Raw genomic sequence first — 24,711 nt, 5'->3', positions numbered from 1 at the left:
GCATGCAGAATATATAGATAGATTTCCCAGGCCTCAAGCTGTCTGTGGATGAGAAGAGAAACATGTGAGCAACTTGGCAACCATTCTACCAAAGTACTCCCATTGCCAAAAATTATTAGTTTCCAGGTTATTAAGCACACGCTCAACCTTTCTAATACACAATTCCCCAAACATCCTTTGCAAGAAGAAAACACAGACAGAAGGCCACACACCCATTGAACAAACCTCCAAGTGCATCTACTGAATGGCGAAATAGACAATGGACCTTTCATTGGAAAGTAAGCATATTTTTAGATCAATTACTTTTGCTGAACATGGTCGTAGCTAGCTAATCCTGAAAAGTGAAAACCTCCCATTTTCTCACAGATCACTTAACTAATATCAAGTAGAACCTTGGGTGCCACAGTGTCCAACAGCATTGCTTTATAACACAAAATGAATTTTGAAAACCAGAGTGACACAGTTCTGATTCAATAGCTGCAATACTCATGAGCAACAACCTTCAAACAGTATGACAGGAGCAAGTAGCAAACATATACTGTCTGACCATAATTGCGAAGATAGAAATTTAGCAGAGACTTTGTGAAATGCACCAGCTTAGCTGTATGGTTTGTACCATTAAACTGAACCGCCAACTAACCATGTGACTCTCATATAATCCTATCAGGCGAATTTGAAAGTAATTGCGATAGAAAAAATGAATACAAAATTTACAGCTCAAATTTCTCCCAGCCTCCTACCATGAATAACTGTTCTTAAATTCGAATCGAACCATCAATTGTTGAGACAGCTCTAGCACATTTTTGGGAAACTATATGAAATTGATTGAAATGATGTAAGGGAATCACACATAGTAATTACAAGGTACAAATGTACAGCCTAAATTTCTCCCCAGTCTCTTATCATTGTATAGAAGTAGAAAATCTGCAAACCATCAACATAAACCCCTCAAGCGATAAGTGGCTAGCTTGGTATTATTGACTAGTTGCTGAAGAATCATCCAGCAAAAGCTTGTCTGGCAGAAGCCATGCAATTTCCTGCTGTAACTTTAACTACAGAGTTGGGTACATAACTCTTGCAGAGTACTGGTTGATGCGTTGGCTGGAGCTAGAGCGGAATGGTTGTTGCCGGAGCATGTCACATTTAGACTGTTACCAAACTGAACAGTCTGCAAAAGTACAAGAGTGCACATGAGAGGTCAGATATGTTAGACTCCAATCATCATACTTTCCAGAGCACTCATCTGCAATAGCTACTCCATGAGTCCATACCCACTTAAAACTCAGAATGTTTGACATTTTACCTGCACTCACTGATCCCCATGTTTTGTATTTTTTAACATTAATATACTTAAATCACAAAACCCTTCCCCCCTCCTCTTCCAACTCTCAAGACAAAGTACATTCCTCAATATATACTACCAAAGTTTATCCAACCCAGCTATATAAAACTAAGCAAAGTAGAAACCATAAACTCACATTACAAGTCCCTGAACTACTTGAGTCATCGCACTTCCAACGAGAAGTAGGTACACAGCTCAAGTAGTGGCACCAAGTGCACTTCTTGTTTGCATCTACTCCTTGGAAAACCAAAACTATGACGGCTATGAACCTAGAAAACATCATACCATCAGTCAGAATATTGAGAAGTAAAAAATTCTTGACAAGCTGATTTGACAAACCTCTAAGGAGTAGCAAATTTCATTGTAAGATGCAATCAACTTACCCAGCAATCAGAAGCAGCATTGCAATGACCCAAAGAACATACTGATAAGCCCTGTGCTTTGACCGTGTTCGACTTTGCACATCATAAGTAGGTGGTGCATTTGCACGATTCACCCAACCAAACTGAGGTTTTATTAAGAACACAAATCCTGCTAGAAATCCAGTGATGAAGCCTCCAATATGTGCAAAATTATCAACATGTGGCAAGATGCCCACTGCCAAATTTAGAGCAACCACCATCACTAGTGTAATCAATGCTGCACACTGAAACAAACATGGTTACATGTTTTAGTTTCTGAAAACCAATCAAGAATACTGCACCAAACAAATCCAAGGCATAGTACCTTGTTAGCATAAATTGTCCAATTAGTGATAAGCTCTGATAGCATTGCTCCAAGAAGACCAAACAGAGCACCAGAGGCTCCAACAGAGATTCTATTTTGTAGAAACAATGCTGAGAGCAAACTACCTCCAAATCCAGACAGTATGTAGATTACTCCAATTTTCACTGCACATGTAATAAGGAGAGGGCCATCAGTCAACACCATAACGAGCTAAAAATGTAACTCTCAAGTGTGAAGGAACTTACAAAACCCAAACTCTTGTTCCAGTCGAATCCCGATAAAAAGAAGGCTAAACATATTAGCAAGCAGGTGAATGACTCCAGCATGTAACCACATGCATGTTATCAGACGCCATCCTTGATGTTGATGTATCACTTTGTTGGTATCCAAAGCACCAAGCTTTTGCAACCTGCAACAATAAGCAAGCTGGACTGCATTCAATTCCTTCTACCTCAATGTCATCTTTCCATCTAAGAGAACACTGAGCTCCGGAAATGTTCAGATATAGGGAGAGCCCGGCAAACATTGCACATTGTATATTTGATCCACTGCACCATAAGAGCATAATCTAATTTCTAATATATTTTACTAAAGCCAATGAATCAACATGTCATGCCATCAACTTTCAACAGCATACTCTAGATATCTAAGAAAAGAAATAAGCAAAGCCAGAGATATGGCTAAATAGGCTAAGAAAAGTATTCAATAAGGGGTAATATGCCTTTAAAGCAGTTCCCTGGTGCTTTACCATTGAAACCTGAGAATCGTCTCTTCTATGGAAGTATTTAAATTCTCATGCACTCTGATCAAGAGAGTAAAACTGCAAGTGGCCCCTATTATAGCTGGACTTTATTGTATGTTTTTGCACACTAAGGTTACATTATTCAAACTGTATCAGAGTAATACTGTATGATAGCTTACAGACTACATTAATAAATCACCATTTATAGATTCATTCAAAAGTGAAAGAGCCAGCTAATTGACTAGTGTGGAGTAACATGGCTATAAATAACCAGGTCAAAGTATGCATTGTTCAAAAAATAGAGTGTGTCAAAGTTCATGCTCATCATGTACGAATTGATTGCAATATGGTTCAAAATATGCTTGACCATTAAACTCCTTCAACGAAATTTGTAGCGCAGTTCAAATTAACATGCAGTTACCAGCTATTCACGATAAAGTTCCTATTCCCTAGCCAAATTGCAGCCCTATATTCAACATGAGACAAGTTCAGCTCCATTGAATTTTAGAACATTCACAGCACACTTACGTTGTGGATGAGGGCCCCAGCAAGGGATTCTCTCGGAGCGGCTGGAAGGAGAACCTGCCCAAGAAGCGTGCAACGCAACTGCTGCCATTGATGCCGCTGGGGCAGTTGTTGATGTACATGGTGATGACAAACATGATCACATTGGCCGCCACAATGAGGGGGATGAGCAGGGAAATGCGGCGGCGCTCATGCTGGCGGACATAGCCATGCTGGTACTGGTAATACGATGGATCCTGAGCGGTGGCGGGGGCAGGGTAGACGGCACCCTTGCCGCTGCCACTCCGGGACCTACTACTACCCATGGATCCTCTCCTCTCGACGTCTGGGCGCAGGTCCTCGCCCATGGCCGATCGCGGGCGGGTAGGAGATGGGTTTCCTCAGGGGGAGGGAGGAGAATTGGGCTGCGATTCCAATCTGCGTGTGTGAGGCAATGGGGCCTAATCTGACGTGAGGGTAATGGAGGGAGGGTGAAGACAACCTGTGGCACCTGCAAGGGCTCTCTCTCTCTCTCTCTCTCTCTCTCTCTCTCTCTCAGATGATACGAGAGCTCTCCTTCTGCTCCTCTTTCCTTGTGCTCCTCTCCCTCTCTCTCTCTCTCTGTCTCTCAATGAAGGAGAGAGCTGACCTAGCTTCCCTGCTAGGCCTCGTTATGCAAACCGCGTTGTCGCTTCCCTTCCGTCCTACCAACTCTCACTCTCGAGTCTCACATCTTCAATTTCTTTTTTATTTTTAATTCCATTTAAACATTCACTATTTAAAAATTATTTTTCTATGCATGAAAATTTTTTGCCTAGCCAAACTTAACCACCACAGGCACACATCTCTCTTTAGACCTCCACTAGCATGATTCTGATTCATGGATTTGCAATTCCAACTTTCACACCACATATCAAGGAGCCCCAAACCCAAAGCATCATTGACTGAGGAATCCGCGGTCAAGAGTTCAAATCTTGGATTGAGTAACCCCATCAATGCATTATCTGCTGGGTGCAAACATTTGCAACGAAGCCAATTCACAATCATTTCATAATTGGCATATTAAAATAGAATGTCACACCACTTCAACCTTCCCCGCCACAATAATAACTATAACTAGTCCACATAATTGACAATCTGATCTATGGTCGTGGTGTTGTTTTATACTAAAATTAGTTTATGAAAATCTTTGAGAAGTATTGTAGCCTTCCCAAGTCCACACACATCTCCACTTGGCCTCTCAGCTTTATACTTGCCAACATGAAAGACCTATTAGCCACAAAGTCTTAAGATTTCCTCCTAGTCAAAGTACTTGCAAGACTGAAATTTCTAGGACTTTAGCATTTACACCTAAGACTTATTTTAGCTTGTAAGGAACATGTTGCTCGCTCACTTGAACTAAATTTGTTTGTTCATGAAGTTTGCACATCCAAAGTGAATGATGCAAAGAAATGCTTGAAAAGGCTTGAATTTAAAGCAAAAGACCATTCCCATCTCAATGAGTTTAAATGATATCATCTTTTGTAAGGCAATTCCCTCTATTTAGTGACAAAGACACACTTGAATTTGAGGTAGAAGACTATTCTCCCCTAAATGTGTTTAAACATTATCATCCCTTGTAAGGCAAATACGTGACAAATACACATCAACCTCTATGACTATGTTCATAAGACCCTTTCCCATGTGCACAAAACATTTATATAACATTTATATAGCATTCGTGGGCAGATGTATACGAAGAAGAAAAATTAAGGCACAAACCCTAATGATACACTTTGTTTAGCTCAAAGCCAACTGTATAAGTACTTTATAACAATCTCTATCTACCTAAGAAAGTTAAAAAAATTCTAGACTAATTTGCTTGTCAATAAGGATTTCCATTACAACATCCATCTTAGTAACCAACCAAGTGGAGCCATAATCAATTTTTCACATCATACATCATACAACGTACCACATTGCTACCCATGAGAATGGAAGATGTGACCTTGGGTTTATTATACCATTTCACTACTACCAAATGTTGGCAACTAAAGACTTCAAAATCACCATTAGAGCAAATGTATACCAAGCACAACAAATGGTGTGCTTTTATTAGAGAAAAGCTACATGGTGTGGAATTCAATGCAAAGAAGCTTGCAAAGTGGGTGCGATAAGGAGATAGTCCAACAACAACAATAGTAGCAAGGTTGGTTGAGGAGATTACATCTAGAAATTGATTGCATTAAGAGCTAGATTTTAGCAATGATTATATAGCAATGGCATTGAGACACAAGAGAAATGGTCATGTAAAAGAGGAAGCCAACCCACTCTTAGACCTAATTATGTAACTTAAAACCAACCTTAAAGAAAGGGAACAACATATTTAAAGTTTGAGGACCCACCGAAGTCAATAAAAAAGAGTTAATGTCTCTCCTAATTCATCATAAGAAGCAATGATAGAGAGTGATCTACATGACACCATGTAGATCATGCTACAAATAGATTGCCATGTTAGAAGCAATTGACTATCACAAGAAGGATTTTGTGGATCATGCTCTACAAAAGAGAAAGTATACCTTGTATGCAAGCACTTCTAGTATGTATATTTCTATGTGTTAGGATGGACTAAAATGTCAATGTGTTTATACACCAATCCACGCTTACAGAAGAAAATTTGAGTCTCATATTTGGAAGCATAAGAACCTTGTTCTCAACCCCAATTGTGTAGTCACATTAAATAGCATACAATGCACTACTTTGTAAGAATGTATGAGAGAGAGAGAGAGAGAGAGAGAGAGATCAAAGAAATGCAGAGAGAGAGTCTCAAATAGGACACACATGCAGTCTCTCTCTCCATTCCTTCTATTGGCATCTCTCCCTAACTTTCTTGCTCTATCTCTCTCACACACAAGGACTTCCTTTACCTCTATCCATCTCTCCTTTTCACACACACACACACACACACACACACACACACACACACACACACACACATAAGAGGAGAGAGAGATGAAACAACCAAGAGACATACACAATGGAGACTTGAGCACACAGAGAAGTAGGCCTGAAATCTTCTTCTTTCTTCTTCTTCCACGCAAAAAGATTTAGTCTACAACATGATAAAAGACTAATATGAAAGTAGTAAAATATACGTACATGTGATCACTAAGTGTGAACCTACTGCTGATGATAGATGAGGTGGCATAATGAATATATCATAACCAAGAGTGGATTACGTGGTATAGTTCAGCTATAGAATTATTGGCATATCACAGTCACCTAACACACCAATGAGTAAAGTCTTGCCACATCACCAAAGCATGTAGTGTATGCTAGCTCATGTGGAGCTTGACATCTCAACACTCCTCCTTGAGCTCAACATGAGCTCGTGTACTCCAAGCATAGTCCTATAGTGGAGTGTCTCAGCTCCCAAGGTCTTGGGGTGAAGATATATGTAGCCTAATCCTATGTAGTACTGACATAAACCAAGTCAATGTCACCTACTAAAACCCACTTTCAAATGAAATGGTAATGGATCTCTTTGTGTTTATTTTGTGCATGATACAGTGGTTTCTTAGCTAGTTGAATGCTACTAAGGTTACCGCAATAGATGATAACCTTCTTATCCACATGCAATAATCACGAAGTAGCTTGCATAGCCAAGCTATCTTACATGCTACAAGCACCCTGTATTAAAGTTATTTATTTTTTTCTATCCTCTCTATGTGTGCACCCACACATGTGCATATGCACATATACATAGACATGAGTATGTGTAAATGCATACATACATATACATGTGTATGTGTATACATACATATATGCACACACACACACACGCACGCACACACGCACACACACGCATGCACGCACGCGCGCCCACACACTCACACATGCCCACACACGCACACACGCAGACGTGCGTGCACACACGCACCCCCCCCCCCCCCCACACACACACACACACACACACACACACACACAACTTAAGGACCCATCTCACCAACTTGACTAGCCACTCATTGTCCATGACTAAAGGTTTTCTAGACATTATAAACAAAGTATGTTGACACACAACCATTAAAAGAACTAGAAAGTGGTCTTTAATCTTTTGTCCTTCTCATGACCAAATGAGCACCCGTACAAAGCTTATGAGAAGATTCATGATGGTATTCACCTAAATTATGAACGGGTTATTTAGAAGTAGCTTGCAAAACATTTACATGTGCCAACAAGGTCAATACTTGCTTGAGCACACACATATTACTCCATTAGGGCTAAGCAAAGACTAGTCCTTATTATAGCCTTAACAAAAATTCTAGGTGTCCATGTCTAGTCAGTGTAGTCTTATAGTTTGCCATTTCTCATATTTTTTCTAATAGATCTAAGTAATACATATGATCCCATTTCTTCCTTATAGAATGATGTGATTGTTGTTTAAGCCTCCATTTGAGCGGTGTAAATCATAACTAAACAATGATAGGTTACATAAATTGCAAAAACATTTTAGCTTTGTATCTCTTAAGTCAAGCCATATGTTAGCATGTAACACAATAATAGGAAATGGCAACCTTGGATTTAAATAGGCCACATACTAACTTGTATTGTTGACAACTGCAAGATCCAAGCCTAACTTATATTGTTGACAACTTGTAAGATCCCATAAATTGTTACAAGCAATATCATAAATCCTCACATAGTAGTTTGAAAAGATGGCAATAATTACCTTGGTATTATATTTAGAAATTCTCTAATGAAAGATGTTGAAACATCATTGTTTGAGGTGTTAAAAAAGCCTCAAAACCCAAAAAGTAATTGTAATGTAAGATGTTGAGACATCGTTCTTTCTAGTAGAATGATTGAAGGCTGAAATTTTGAACACCTTGATAGAATATAATTATACAAACTTTGGGCACATCTCAATCACCATCCACAAGAGTTTGATACATGCCATCTTTATTTATTTAATCAACATCAAAAGATGTCCACATGCACAAGAAAACAAGTGGTTTAATTTTGTTGATGCTACAATTCCTCTCAATGGTAAAGTACATAAATTGAAGATACAAAACTCCCATACATGTCATAATTGTAAGTGCACAAAGAATTCGTGATGCACTAAAGGAGGTCGTTTTAATTATATTGTCATATCTGGTTTTGTAACTCTCTCCTAGGAATGAAATACATTAACTCACAATGTTATTGAGACTTGATGTTAGATTTTTTGTATGGAGATCATTATTTGAGTCATTAAAAGCTGATAAGTTTCTCTTTTAGTATAAACTTAAAATAGGTCAAGCTAAATGTCAATTAGACCATTTGCTAATGCTTGAAGATAGGTTTGTGATTCTCAACTAACAAAAGTGTCACTTATTAAGCACACCTTTCACATATTAACATCCCTTATGATGCACCATTACACAATAGTTTTATGCTCTCTAAGTTATATAGGCCCCACCAAACTTCTTGTCTAGTATTAGATTAATTCAATGCCTTGACATGCCATTAATCACTTATATTCAAATGTAGCCCCTTTCTTTACGTAGTTTGCCTAATAGATGATTATGATGTTATGACTTTATACTTTCTATCATCTACTAGGGGAACCCACCAAACCACCTATGTCAATGTTTAGATTCTTATAAGTACTATTGTACGAAAAGTAATGGCTAGGTTATATTAACACTTGATAAGACAATGGATAATTACACTTGATAAGACAATGGATAATTATAAGACTTTCGTTTTGCCATTGTTGCCAATTTGCACCTCAAGAATACTTCGATCTCATAGGGAAATCAAAGTAGCTACATTTGGTGCATGCTCAAAATTACTCTCACTATTCTTTCACTAAACCAAATCATCAATTGTCACATTTTTGTTGCTTTTTGAGTACAACCAAATAATCATTGTATACTACCCCCTTGCACTTGCAAGATGGAGTATCATGCACTATATCAACACTTGGACCGACACAACAATGTCAATGTCCTCTAAAAAGTTATTGACACCATTGAACATCAACAATAACTCCTTATTTTTGTGTAAACAAAAGCATATTGCAAAACCTCATATGTAGCCACATTAAACTTTTCCACATGTTTTGGATCAAGATTTGAAAGAATTCATGCCTTTAAGCATAACATATCTCACTTTCCTAGTTGTTATGAGCCTTTTCATAAGCAAAAACAATTGCCTTCAATGCATCACGAGTTACTGGGTATTAAGCCTATCACCGTTGATTAGATCAGAATTAGATCGGAAAAGGTTCACACACACACACACACACACACACACACACACACACACACACACACACACACACACACACACACACACACACACACACACACACACACACACACACACACACACACACACACACACACACACACACACACACACACACACACACACACACACACACACACACACACACACACACACACACACACACACACACACACACACACACACACACACACACACACACACACACACACACACACACACACACACACACACACACACACACACACACACACACACACACACACACATGTACGCACGCACGCATATAGATACACAACAATCATCTTTGATGAAGGACATTAAATATAAATTTACTAGATTCACAATAATTATGAAATTGCACATATAAATTAATAAGAAGCCCAAGAAATTATGTGCCAAATTGGAAGAAAGTCACAAAGAAGAGTTTTAAAGAACTATTGGTAGATGTGAAATATCTCGTTCAAGAATAAAGTAGACATCTTAGAAAGGAAAAGGATTAAGAAAACCTAGAAATAATTTCAAAGGAACAAAAGATACACCAAGTGATGTACCAATGTAAAGGATTATAGTTGAAAGGTATGAACTTGAATTTCGTGTTAGTCCTAAATGCATTAGTGTTATCTAAGAAATATAAATCATGACAATCCCATTACTTCTAACTTCCTAGTGTTATCTAATCAATAAATATCAATTGATTGGCTCATAGCAATTAGAAGGATGTGAAGCTCTAGCAAAGTGCCTCAAGTCTATTGGGCCTATAGGGCATGTCCTCTTTGTCTAATAGCATGATCTTGCATAGTAGGTGGATTGTGGGCCACTGCATCATCAATTGCAGTAGGCCGTTCCACTGGGGCTAGTTGCACAGTGATGCAAGGCTCCTCCTAAAAGACCACCATGCATACCTCAACTACTTATTCACGTTGCCTGTATATCTTCTCCTCATGGAAAATCGAATAATGGGGCTATGTATAACCTTCCAATCTTACCGATCTCAAAGGTGATAGCCCATCTCATCTACATCCCCATATCCAAGAAATATGCATTTGATAGACTTTGGATCCAACTTATTGCGCTTCTTTTTGGAAATATGGTATCAAGCCTCACATCCAAAGACCCACAAGTGAGAATATAATGGAGGTTTCCTAGACCATACCTCCTCTACAACTTGACATCAAGAGTAGTGCACAAGGATCTATTAATGAGATAGATGGTAGCAGTAACTACCTTAGTCCAAAAGGACTCTAGTAAGCCGACCTGACTAAGCATACTATGGCCTTTTTCTTGAATACTCATTTTCATGCACTCTGTAATACCATTCTGGGATAGGGTGTATGGCGAATCAATTAATACTTAATACCCTATTCATTACAAAACTACTCAAATGCCTTAGAGACATACTCATCCCCATTGTTAGACCTTAGATATTTCAATCTATACACAAACTAGTTCTAAATAAGAGCAACAAAGCACTAAAATGTAGCAAGAACATTTGAATATTTCTTAATAAGATAAGCCCAAACCTTACATGAATTTCATCAATAAAAGTCACAAAGTACTTTGCACCACCCAATGGCTAATAGGGCATGGGACCACATAGATCAAAATGCACAAGAGCCAGAGGCCCACTCATGTGCATAGATCTATACTTTACATGCCATAAAGATAATGATCACATGAATCAAAATGTGAGTAATGAAGAGGCGGAAGATACTGCAAACAAGTTAAGACTTTCATTCCTTTCAAAGAAATGTGGCCGATGCGATGATGTCATAAAGATACATGCGGTAAATGGATCATAGCCAATACATGGTCAACAAACCTAGATACAAACATGGATAGAGGTTGCTAGCCTTGGCACCTCAAGCAAAAATAAGGCAACCACAGGTAATCTTGCATGTATAATCACCAAAAGAGACATGACAACCTATATCATCCAATTGTCTAGTAGAGGGTAGGCTTTTGGTCAAAGTTAGTACATGATGTACATTATACAAAACAAAAGAGCTCCTTGAAGCAAACTATAGTCTAACATTCACAATGTCAATGATATCGAATGCAATATCATTTTCTAGTCTCGTGGAACCTGTAATGGTGTGATATATATGAAACCAATCTTGATGTGGAGTCACATGGAAAGAAGTCCCTAAATCAAGTAGCCAATATTGATAGTAAGTAGATGAAGCACTAGTCAAATGAGTAGCATTAAGAGATGAAGCAGCTAAGATATAGTCATCATTAGACTTAGTCTACACTACATTTATCTCTTCAATCTTCACACTGGACTTACTAGGGACTATGCTATGATCATCAAACTTTGCATTATCCTATGGTTTCTCCTTGCCTTTCTCATTACACTATCATTGTGCATTTTATGGCAATTTGTCCTAATATGACCTTGTTGTCCACAATAATGATATGTCAAATAGGACATATGTCTACAAGACTTATTACAAGATTACCCATGAGATTGAGATGTTGGGAGTCTCTACCACAATTAGTATATGTCTACGAGACTTATTATAAGAATAGCCATGAGACTGAGATGCTAGGGGTCTCTACTACAATTAATTTTGTCATTACTACCATTTTTCCCCTAATAGTGAATACCTGAGAAGTGCAGACCACATCAATGTTCTTCCTATTGATCGCTTCTTTGAGTAGAGCACTCTCTACATCACTACATTTAAAACCACCCTCAAGCATATGAGCACTCATAGCAATACAAAAGCCATCCCATGACTCAAGCAGTGTAACAATTAAGAAAAAAGACTTGATATTATCTTTAAATTGAATGCCCTCTAATTCAAGCTGCCTAAAAATCGAATGAAACTCATTCAAATAAGTAGATATGGTTGTACCCTCATTCATGTGAATGTCCATAAGTTTCTTCAACCAATATAACTAAAATGCAGAACTTTATTTGTCATAAATATCACAAATCTTTTTCCATAATGCATAAGCACCACCCCTTAGTGTTAAAGACATTAAAATACACCTGCTTTGATAATGATATGATGATAGTAGATCTGCATAGCTCATCAAGTTTAGCTCGATCCTTTGTATCATAAAGCTCAAGCTTGATGACTTCTAACTTCAATGGTTTAATATGCCTCTTCTGCACCAAGACTTGCCATATCTGCATATTCTAATATTGGAAGTTATTCCCATCAAGCTTTTCCATATTAAAAATAGTAATATTTGCTGATGAACCTCCCATAATAACTACAAATGTCTACAACTGAAAAGAGTATAAGTTGTAAAATTCAACAAAGTAGCTCCAAAATTGATCCAAACGGGCAAATAAAAGGGCAGGAATGAATGAGACTAGAGCTATCCACAAAATGTGAGAAAAAGAGTGTCAAAGTAAAAGGTATTCTCTCTAAGAGAATACAAAAATATGTAACTATAGTGTTGTTGTAGCAAATGTAAAAGTATGACCAAGGCCACTATAGGCAAATAATAAAAAATTTACCAAGCTCCCACTATGTTAACCCCAAGTCAAGAAGGCGGAAAAATGAATGAAAAAAGCAGAAAAATGATGGAAAAAGAGCAAAGACACGCAGGCGGCCTCTAAAGCTAAGATGGGGCCAAAAGCGTAATTTTAAATGAAAGGCGTCTCAAAAAACTCTAAAAACTCGTGTAAAAGAGTGCCAGGCTCTCTCCTGTGCCAATTGTAAAATATTAGACGGGTGTAGACTAGAGGCATAAGGCTAGAAGAGGAAATAGAGAAAGGACCTTGCCACAACGGCCGGTCATGTAAAAAAGGAATGGGTGCCCATGGGATTTTAGGGCTTGTATATAAAGTTCAAAAAGTGAATGGAAGCTCATTCTTTGGTGTGTGGCTAACATGAGTTCTCTTCTTCTTCTCTTCTTCTCTTCTCCTTGCTTGTGTGTGCTCTTGAGAGAGGGAGTGTGAGAGTGTGAGTGTGTGTGAGCGAGGGATCAAGAGGGTGAAGCTCTTCAGCATCTCCTCTTCTCTTCTTTTCTTCTCTTCTCTTCTCTTTTCTTGCGCGCACGGCTATGGTGGACGGAGCTTGGAGATGGAGGAGGCTTGAGGATGCTTGAGCTAGCATCTAGGATCGTGGAGCTACCGGTGTGTGTGTGAGAGGAGGAAACTCATATCGGCATCAAGGTAAGCTCACTACACTCGTAGGATCGATGGCGCGTCAGTTAGGTGAGAGATAACCATTATAGCTCGCTTGAAACGCTTGATCTATGGGTCTTGGCGGTAGAGTGTGAGCTCCCTCCACATTTTGGTTTCATCGCCGGGACCACAGATTCAAGCTTGAGTGCTTGCATGCCTCATATCGAGCATCAAAGTAAGGGATTCATCCCCGAAATGGAGCTTGAGATAGGTAGGAAGTTTGGGTGTTTTGATCTTCGAAACAAGTAAGTATTTTGGGTTAGGTAGTTTGTTTGATGATTGGAAAACATGCAGAAATCATTTCAGTTTGTTGCTTTCGATTCTTGTTGCATTTAGTGTAGGATAGGATTAGGAAATCGAATTGGGAAAGGGTAGGGCTTACCGTTGCAAAACAGGGCATAAATCATGCAAAAAATGGCAAAAAGCTTGCTTGGGATGCTTAATGTCGACAAGTGAGTGATTGGGAGCATCAAAACCTTACATGGGAAGGGGTTTAAGAACCAAGAGGCCAAGGGAGAGCTCGTTTGCAACCATTGCAAAGAGAGAGAGAGAGAGAGAGAGAGAGAGAGAGCCCACAAAGATTCAATTTGATCTCGTCATCGGAGAGCCTACTGCTCACCTCAGATATACCAATCACTTCCCTTGGCATCCTAGTTAGGATTTGGAAGTTTCTGCTTGGAGTGATTGTCTAAATCATGAGATTTGATCGAAATCGTCGTCGCACTGCATTCATCGTGCTGCATTCTGTTCGTCTGAGTAACCGTCTCTGGGCCGAGTCCCAGAATCGGCCCTCGACCCTTGCCATTCGGCCCTCGGTCCAAAAACCCTAATCGTCCCTCGGCCCAAAGTCTACTCGGCCCGTTCGAGTGACGGCACTCGGCCCCATTCACCAACTCGGCCCTCGGCCCAAGACCTGATTCGGCCCTTGGCCTCTCCAAGCAACAAGACTCGGCCCTCGGCCCACGAAAAGTTCGGCCCTCAGACCAGTGTGATTCGGCTCTCGGCCCATGTGCCTCGGCCCGTCCGAATCACCCACTCTACCCTTGCAATGTGGACTAGTTGGTCCAAGTGTGAATTTGTCTCAAATTTTTAGAAATTTGACCTGACTCAGCTAGAGCTCAACAGCGCAAACTGTCGCAAGTCCTCTTGACACTCAGAACTTGATTCTGGCGCACGGAATAGACAAAATCGTAAGGCACAGTCGCTTAGCAGCTTGAGTAGGCTGTCGCGAGGCCTAGAGACTTAGAGACAACCCGCTGAGCCATAAAACCCTAATTGGACAAAAAAAAACGAGTAAGGCAACGTAACAGAAAAACCCTAAACCCCGTCAAGATGGCCAGAGAATTGATCGACAAAGCCTATCAGGCCCAAAACGAAGCGAGAGTGCGTAAGATGCTTAGAGATTGTTTGCTGCACTCACCTTGAATTTCCACACTTGAAGTACACTTAAGGAAACCTAAAAGCTTGATTGAGCACAAGTGCATTGGAAAGAACACACACAGTGAGTGGAGATAAATTGAGGAGTGTATTTAATAAGTCAAAGAACTCACTTAGATAAACCACTCAAGGAATCCACCAATAGGAGAGGACCCAAAGACGTAGACAAACCATTAACACACCGAGTAGGACCAAGCAAGCGGCGCCAACGAAGTGGATTTGACAAACCTACTCAACCTGATCGATAGCTTGGTGGAGCACGAGAACTCGACTATGGCAGAAGAAAGCTCAGACCACAGGTCTAACGAGGAACTCGACTTAGGCATCTTCCCAGAGGCTATTCAGCCAGCTGGTCAGTAGCTATGATGCGCACGCCCGGTATGAGCACTATGGCAGGACAGCAGATGCTATCATCGTAGACTTAGAAGAAGAGAGAAAGCTAGCCCACAAGGCATTGCAAAGCATAGTCGAATACAATAGAGACCAATAGGCTAGGAGCCAAAGGCAAAGCACGGAGTTGCGTGAGGTGCAATGGGTGCTGAACTTAGCCGGTAGAAACCAAATGGATCACTAGAGAGCCTAAGAAGGAGACTTAACACTGAGTGAGCTTCTCATGAAGCAACTGCTAGACAACACCGCAGCAAAGCAAAGTGCCGCAGCATTGGCGACATCACTACTGGCAGGATTAGGAGCAACCCAAGGCTCTAAGAGCCAGTCTAAAATCCCAATAGTCCCAAAGCAGCTCAACAAGTACCAACCCCACCACGATCCATACAGCTTTGTAGAGCAGTTCGAGCAAGTCTGCAAAGCCAACTTGCAAAGCCAATAGCCTCAGCGACCTGACTCAACGCTCTCAAGCGTTCAGGCTCTACTTAGATGACAAGGGTAGGACTTGGTATACAAGCTTAGATGCCGCAGAGTGAGCCAACTTCAATGGCCTCAAGAATCTCTTCATCAAGAGATTTGCCAAGCCTAGATACTCCAACAATCTACTAGTACGACTGATGAATGTCAAGCAAAAAGGGAAGGAGAACATTCGCGATTACGTAACCCATGTGAGGAGTCTCTTCAAGAGAATCCCTACGGGCGAACGATCGACTGAAAGAGCAGTTTCAACTGTATTCATCATTAGGGGAATTTGAAACGAGGAACTGTATAAGGCTTTGGCAAGGCAACTCGAGCTTGCAGCGAGATGCACTAGCTAGGGTTTTTGAAGAAGCCATCAGAGTTGACGATCAGTTGAAAGAGCGGAGCTCCAGGAGCTCAAACTCAAAAGAAACCAACTCGCAAAGTTCAGAGAGAGCGTCAATCTCCAGTGAACGATCAGTCCCATCATCCCAAGATACGTGGAAAGCCATCGAGACAAACCAAGATTTGGCTGATGTCAAGATGGAGATAGCCAAGTTGCAAGACATGTTGAGATAACCAACGCACCCACACATCCAATGCGTGTACTATGGCAGAAACCACTTGCCAGCTGAGTGTCAAGACCCTAGGTCAAGGCCTTGCGCTAACTGCGGCAGGTTCGGTCATGACATCGCGCATTGCAGATTGTCGAGAAGACTTCCGTACTCGCAACCATATGGCTAGCCTTACCTAGCGAACAAGCCGCAGCCACTCTTTGGAAGGGGAGCCCCATTGGCCCTTCCTGCGCATAATGACATTAAGCCGGTTATTCCTAGGATGGACATAAACCCTATGGGCATACCTAGACTGCCTGGTCCCTACGTGACCCATCCACCGAGTGACACTCTAGTCCACTACGTGAAAGAGCCAAGTGAGGAAGAGACTTATGTATACCCTTACATCTCTCACGACGATGAGGGCAACGCAGTCCTTATGGACTATCGACCAGTACCGATGATGGTGTTAGGGAGAGGACGAGGTAGAGGCCTAGGAGGGCAAACGCAGGATCCAATCATCTGTTGGACTTGTGGTCACCCAGGTCATGTCTCATCACATTACCATGAGAGGGAGCAGTAGAACAGAGACAAAGCTGACCTAAGATGCGTTGAGTGCGGAATCACCCATCTCTTCGTCGATTGTCCAAAGGAAAAACCTTCTTCAAGTTCAGCCAACGTACCATTTGTCCCATTGGAGCTATTTGGTGTCGAAAACCTCGATGGGGAGGCCACACCTATCCCATTGCGGGTCATGACCTATGCCCAGACGAAGCTGGCCTGCATATCACTGCATGGACCTAGCAACCTCGATGCAGCCTCGATAGGGAAGAAGAGCCGCATGCAGAGAAAGAAGAGGTCGGAAGCTAAGATTGCACTGAAGACTGAGACTGCTACAACTTTGCCTATTGGAAAGAAGGTCACGAACGTAGAGGCACAAACTTCAGCCCCTAAGATGGCCGAAAAGGGAAGTGCCAAGATAGGAGAATACCCGCATTCGAAGCGCCAACTAAAGGGCATGGAGAAAGTGAAGGACTGGGTGAAAGAGGTCCAAGAGCACTTAAGGGACGATGAGCCCATCCTAGAGGATGAGATCGATGATCTCCCCAGCATAAGCACACCAGTCTCACCCCCTTGACCAAAGTCAGGAGATGCGATCGCACCACAAGCAGCACTACTTAGGCCAAGCCTTGATGCTGCAGGCTCGCAAATCAATCACGGCCATTGGCCAGGACAATTCGGTTTAGGAGAGAGGCGAGTAGCCAACGACCTCCTTACCATGCTAGTGATCACCCCTGTGAAGTTAAGCTTGGGAGACCTGCTTAAGCAGCATCCCACCCTATGGCAAGACCTGAAGCAGTGGATTGAGGGGTCACGAGAACAAGCTGCTAATCTGCATGACCATGATGCAGAAACACAAATACCGAGTCTAACGCTGCACTCTATGCCAAAATCCTTGCACGTTAATACTTTCTAGGAAGGCACCGAGATGCATACAGTATTACCGACCCTAGCCCTAGGAGACACGATGAGAAAGGGGATCCTAGACACGGGAGCTGGGGTTAGTGTGCTGAGCCATGCAGTACTTCAGACTTGGGAAAACCCACCTGTCAAGACCGCTCGATTTAATGTCACATTAGCAAACAGCATGAGAGTGAAGCCATTCGGGGTACTTAAAAACTGGCCAGTGAAAATTGCAGGTGTCCAGTTCTTTGTCGACTTTATAGTCATGAAGGGAGTGGACTACGATATCCTATTAGGCCGACCCTGGATGCGCAATGCCAAAGTTATCGAAGATTGGGGTAACGGCTTGATATTCCTAGGCAACAGAACGGAAGTTGTGAGGGTAGAGATGGACACTATAAGGATGAGCTTATCCATTCACTTTTTGACTTTTATATATAGGGAGTTGGATTTGGGCTTCCACTCAAAGTTGGAAGCCCATCTCTCTTTTCTGGCTTTTGATTAGTCTTTCTTGCTTTGAACATACGCTTTGAGATTACATTGGTTAGTTTTTGAAAGAAAATGAAAGCTAGTGCACGCATCCTTGCTGAGCTACAGGTCTTCCTTTTTGACATTACAAAATATTACATAACCTCCTCCTCGCAAATATCCGCCTCCAAAGTGGCTTGCATATCAAGTGGAACCTGCTGACGGACCAGATGATAGAAGGCCGAGCGGGCATGCGTAACCTGGCTAGAAGGCGAGGGAGAAGAACCAAGAAGTTCCATAAAATAATTTCTGCACATGGTGACAATGGTCTGCGGATCAGTGACCATGCGACCTTCCGAATCTTGGAGCCTAGTCATATTTTCGTGAGCCGGAGAAGCATGCAAGGCGCGAAAGAACTTATGAGAGTGGCAGGCACTATCGTGCAATGTGTCAGTCAAGTTATGCAGCTTGGCCTGCTGATAAGATTTCAACTGAAATACTTGAATAAGATGGGCAAACGCCTTTCCAGTGACAACAAAAAATCATCATCTTCTTGTAATTGATGCACACTCTGATTTTTCCGTTTTTCTTCATTACGATGACTATGGGTGATACCCAGTCCATGTGCTCAATTTCATAAATGAATCCCACTCTCATTAGCTTATCAATCTCTTCCTTGATAGCATGAGCGTGTTTTGGATTCATAGGGTACGGTTGCTACTTCACCGGCGCTGCGTCTGGTGTTATGGGTATATTATGAGTCACTACACTCAGATCTACCCCTTTGAGCTCTTCCAAGGACCAAGCGAATACGTCTACGTACTCTCATAAGAGAGCGACAAGGCTCATTTCTTCTTCCTTAGTTAAGTCATCGACAATGAAGGCTAGTCGGGGTGTCTCCCCTTCCTGGGCTAGGTTCACCTCCTTGACCTTGGGTGGTCCCTTGATTGGTTCGCTCGTTTGCCCTTGCCGTTTGATACCCAACATGATCACTACCCTATCTCCTTTCTTGAATTTTGTAAAACTTTTAGGGAGGTCTCGCGGTTTTCACTGTTCGTATGTTTATGTGTCCCTGGATTGTTTCGCCCTTTCCTGCTTCAATCGTTGCGCCTCAGGTGGATTGGTAGGTCCCCCTTGGTGCATCGGGCCTTGGGTGGCCTAGGTATTTCTGGGTCACTATCCAACCTTACCTCCGACTTAGAGTCAAACTCCCCGTCTTCGCCAAAAGAGGCGGTCTCCCCTGGTGGTCGCAGTTCAGATGGTGATTCTGTCCTAAGCACCGGTGTCGTTCCTGGTTGGGCTAGGCCTACTTGCTTAAAGTCTATGGCTCCTACGTGTTTTAACCAGGCGCGATCACAATCCATGCGCATGATACTCTTTTTCTGTGGCTTGGATTCTGCCTGCATCTGTTCTATTTCATGTCCCTCAGTGTCGTATTCTACGGTATCTATCTCACCCTCACTTTCATTACTAAAGGATTGGTAGTCTTCGTACTCGTCATTAGAGTCCTCTATGTCAAACTACTCATTGTCTCCTAGGGCTTGGTATATCGCTTGTCGTTGATTAGGGACTAGGGCCCAGTTGTACATGAGGTTTAAGTCATGCACCCTAGTTCATTGCCACTTGGATTCATCTAAGAGATCCTGGAGTGGTTTGAAGTTTGCTGCTGGATTGTCAGCTAGCTTGTCCATTAAGTATTCCAGAATCTCCTGGAGTTCTCTTTTGTTTTTTGGCACTTGGAAGGTGGCAGGCCTAGGTCTCCCACGAAGGGTTCTTGCCATCATGCAAACTGGTACGGAGGGCGTGCCGTTAGACTTGCCCATCATCTTGATGGCTTGCTCATATGCCTCATGATCCGAGAATGGTAGGTTGATTGTAGCAAGGACATGCATCCAATCTCGCTCATCCTCTGGGCATGGGATATACTTGGTCAAGGGCCCATAAGACTTCTTGACTTAAGCATTACCTTTGAGCATTGCAGAGATGGCATCCAAGTCGATGCCTTTCGGGTTGACTAATGCCCCTGCCACTTTCCAACGCCTCATGTGCACCATATTTAAAGACATGCTTCGCAAAGAGTTGGAAGTCTTTGTCGATGACCTCTACATTCACTCGACCTGGATGGAGCACTTAGACAAACTCCAAGTAGTCTTTGAGCAGTGTCACCTATATCGTCTCTCCTTGAACCCCTTAAAATGCCAGTTTTGGGTGAAGCATGGATGCATCCTAGGCCAGGTGGTGTCAAAGAACGAGATTGCCACTGACTTCTCGAAAGTCAGGGTTATTGTTGACCTTCCACCCCCAATCAACTATAAGGGAGTCCAATGCTTCTGCTAGGGCGAACCTTCAAAAAGCAAACTCATTGCAATGTTGATTATGAGTTGCAGCGCATCCACCTCGCCATAGGCAACATTCACATTGTTACAGATTTTAGCAAGGGCTGCATGACCTCATCAGAATCCGCAAGGCCACCGGTAGAAGTATTAGCAGCCAAATCTAAGGAGGGGGGTAGTGCTCGGCCACCACCACCAATTCTCAAGAACCAGTGCTGATAGCAGCAAAAGCTAAGGACCAACAACCTAGGTTCCAATGGAAGCCTAAACAACCCGCAACCGCCTCCTAGGAGTCAATGCACACATCCTCATAAGACTTGAAAATCTAAACCTAGGAAACCAAGGTGCAGCCATCACAAAAATCGACGCATGATCAAGCAAAGATGGGTCCCTAAAGCCCTCTTGCACGCGCAAGGCTACTATGAGGGAAATGCTTGGATATGGATCCCTAAAGCCCACACGGCCAAAGGCACCACTCGTACGCCGCCCTCAAGCTTGATCACCCCAAGTCCCATAGAACCTCAAAACCATAAGCCGCAATGCTTTCCCGACCCACATCCATCAAGCTCATCCACGCACATGCCCAAGAGAGTCAAACAAGCCTATAAGCCCAAACGACAGACATTGTCACATGAGTCATCACCCGCTAGAGCCAATCCGCCTACCCTGATCCATTCTGAAGGCAGCAATCCATCGGATGTCGCTGCTACTTCCCCAGCCCTAATCCAAGAGGTCCAACCACAATCTCAAGAACACCCACGACCACAACTATTCATTGCCAAAGGCTCTAGTGCTATTAAACCCCAACCACCGGCACGTCTTAAACCCTTCTTGAGCGAAAATCATTTTTGACACTAGCCTCAGATCTAGCCGAAGATATGGGGGATGATGTGGTTGATTGCATTAGACGACTAGATGCCACTTTTCAGAGAGCTAGCTCTAAGCTATGACCGCTTGGACTTAGGCCTATTGCCCGAACCCTTTGCAATCGAAGTTCGTATGATGCCTTGTTCTTGGGAGATGTTTGAACTTGCCTTCGCAAGAGCAGTTAGATGTGAATTGCTCAACAGCGAGATCTCCAAAGAGCAAGCCCTCAAACAGTGCCTCATCACGTCATATGATCAATGAACCACTTCTGCCATCACTGACCAAGAAATTGCTAAATTATCAAAGCTTGCTGATACTGAATCCCCGTTCTTGAGGCACTAGTACACTCTCAAGTTGCAATGGGAAGTTGAAGGGTGCCAAGTCATGACAAACGATGAGCAACGCCGCGCAATCAAAACAACAGAGTACGACCCCACTTACATCGTGCCAACCTCGTATAGAGTGTTAACCACTATTCATGGCCGACCCATGGAAGAGCACATCAAAGGACACCCTTACCTCGATCGCCTATTGATTGAGGAAGAGTTACATATTGCTAGCCGTGTCGCTTTCGGTGACTTTCTAATAGATGTTCTCACTTACATCACACACGTGGGCATTCGACCTTTTGAGCTAGACTACGAAGCTCAGTTAGAGTACAACCCCGATTTCTACACTTGGTTCCTACGCCGATAACTCCTAGACCCATTACAGAATGCCCTTAACCTCCTAACCTTCAATCCTAGGAAGGATTCTTCTTGAGCTGGAAGGGGAGGAGGGTGAGATGAATCAAATTGAATCAAAGTAAAACCAAGGAAAATTAAGCAAAATGCATAAACACATAAACAACGAGCAAGGCAGGAAAAATGGCACGAGAACTTTGAAATAAAGGGCAAAAAGTTAAAGTCTGAAGGGAAGGTTCTACATTGGATTGGATTTTAATGCTTTCATTCAATAAAAATATAGAGTATTTCTTTTCCAGTAAATTATTATTTTGAAAGTACTAATGGAAACTTGGGATCATGATAGGAACAAAAGATGTCACATCAAGACCGTGCCCACCACCGACTTCCGTTCACGGAAGTCGGTGAGGAGGAAAGAACACAATACCGCATCACCCTTGAAAACGGCGCCTACAATTAGCTCAAGTTCCGAACCATTCAGAACATAGAGGGTGTGGTGGCCAAGGAGGGAGCGACCAAGAGAATCATCAAGCAGTGCAACCTCACCAAGTACCTTGAGAAATTTGCACAAGAGCCTGACCACATGAAGTGTGTGGAGTTTCTTGGGACATACGACCATGACCAGGAGTGCGGCACCATGACAGTGGGAAGGGGAGAAAATGCTAAACAAGTGCAAATTCACTTAAACCCAGCCTTGGTGAAGAAGGCATTGAGATTGGAGTCGAAGATAGAGAAAAAACATAAGAGGGATGTTTATGCCATGCTGAAAATGAAAAGGGAGGATGTGCTTGTTGGAAGAGAGAGGGAGAGAGACAATGTAATGGAGCAACAACCTGACCTTTAGGTCGTTCGTCATCTTCCATTATTTCATAGACTACTAACATAACATAAGTGTATACAATAGTATTAAGGTCCGTAGGACCATTTACACTGGGTCTAAGACCACCGCCTTATTTAATGTCCCACACTTGCTGATACAGTTGGACGCAGCTAATGTCGGTCATACATACTGATAGGAGAGTAATGGGAACTTGATATTCTAACACTCCCCCTCAAGCTCAAATCATCTGATGAACTCCAAGTAGGTGTCTAAAACTACTAAACTTATCTTTACCCAAAGACTTGGTAAAGATATCTGCAACCTCTTCATCAGTCTTCACATGCATAAGATCTACTCTCCCTGCAAGAACCATCTCTCTAATAAAATGGTAGTGTACCTCTATGTGTTTTGTCCTGGCATGGTATATTGGATTCGTTGCCAGGAGTACACTATTGAGATTGTCACATAATAAGGTCACTGCAGCACCACCATAAGCTTGAGCAGCCATGAAATCTCACATGCTGCCAATGCAGCATCCCCGTACTGTACCTCACTGCTAGACAATGCAACCGTTGGTTGCTTCTTGCTGCTCTAGCTAATCATGCCACTTCTAAAGCCAAAAGCATAACCACTCGTAGATCTGCGATCATATGAGCATCCTGCCCAATCTGCATCTGTGTATCCAACTAGTTTCAAGGGCTTATCTCTCATATAGAACAACCCATAATCTACAGTGGACTTAACATATCTCATAATCCGCCTAATAGCATCCAAACGTGGCTTCCTGGGCTTTTGCATAAACCGACTTATGAGCCCAACTACATAACTCAAATCCGGCCTAGTGATGGTCAAGTAGATCAGACTTCCAACCATCTGCCTGTACATAGTCACATCTTGAATTTCAGCTCCAGTGCTAATGTCCAACTTGACATTCTGATCAAGAGGTATATCGAATGGTTTGCATTCAGCCATGCCATAATTCTTCAGCATTTCCATGGCATAATGTTTTTCCATCAGCCACAAACCATTTTCAGCCTTGATTACTTCAATACCCAAAAAGTATTTCAATTCACCTAGATCTTTCATGTCAAATTTAGATTTCAGTATCTTCATTACATGTTGTATGCCCAAGTCATCATCACCAGTGATTATCAAATCATCAACATATATGACCAAGACTACCAAGTCAGTCTTCTTTGTAAATAGGCTGTGATCAGCCCTACCAACAGTAAAACCCAACCTCCACAAGTAGTTACTAAACCTAGCATGCCAAGCTCTCGGAGCCTGCTTCAGCCCATACAACGCCTTTTTCAGCTTGCATACATAATGCTGAAAATCATGGTGAACATACCCTTCTGGCTGAACCATATAGACATCCTCTGCTAAGTCACCATTAAGAAATGCATTCTTAACGTCCATCTGCTGTAATTTCCAACCTCTAGCAGCAGCCAAGGCAATCACTGTGCATACGGTTGCCATCTTGGCAATAGGGCTGAATGTTTCCT

The 24,711-nt window shown here is 42.1% G+C and overlaps 1 protein-coding gene across 1 annotated transcript; it reads right to left on the bottom strand.

The window, feature by feature from the left end:
• Window positions 1–665: 665 nt before the first annotated feature.
• On the bottom strand, window positions 666–4,022 carry LOC148038828 (RHOMBOID-like protein 2). The gene is made up of 6 exons (XM_087674713.1): window positions 3,339–4,022; window positions 2,314–2,477; window positions 2,069–2,232; window positions 1,726–1,988; window positions 1,479–1,611; window positions 666–1,168 (listed from the first exon to the last, which is right to left on the bottom strand). The coding sequence occupies exons 1-6, from the start codon at window positions 3,680–3,682 to the stop codon at window positions 1,049–1,051; spliced, it is 1,188 nt and encodes a 395-aa protein (XP_087530839.1). The 5' UTR covers window positions 3,683–4,022; the 3' UTR covers window positions 666–1,048.
• Between the last annotated feature and the right edge of the window lie 20,689 nt (window positions 4,023–24,711).

Source organism: Lygodium microphyllum, chromosome 3 (assembly GCF_053477565.2).
Source record: "Lygodium microphyllum isolate KBCC chromosome 3, Lygodium_microphyllum_v1.1.10, whole genome shotgun sequence".
In the NCBI taxonomy this organism is placed as follows: Eukaryota; Viridiplantae; Streptophyta; class Polypodiopsida; order Schizaeales; family Lygodiaceae; genus Lygodium; species Lygodium microphyllum.
Note: the sequence above shows the minus strand (reverse complement) of the source record. Positions and strands in the feature narration are given on the sequence as shown.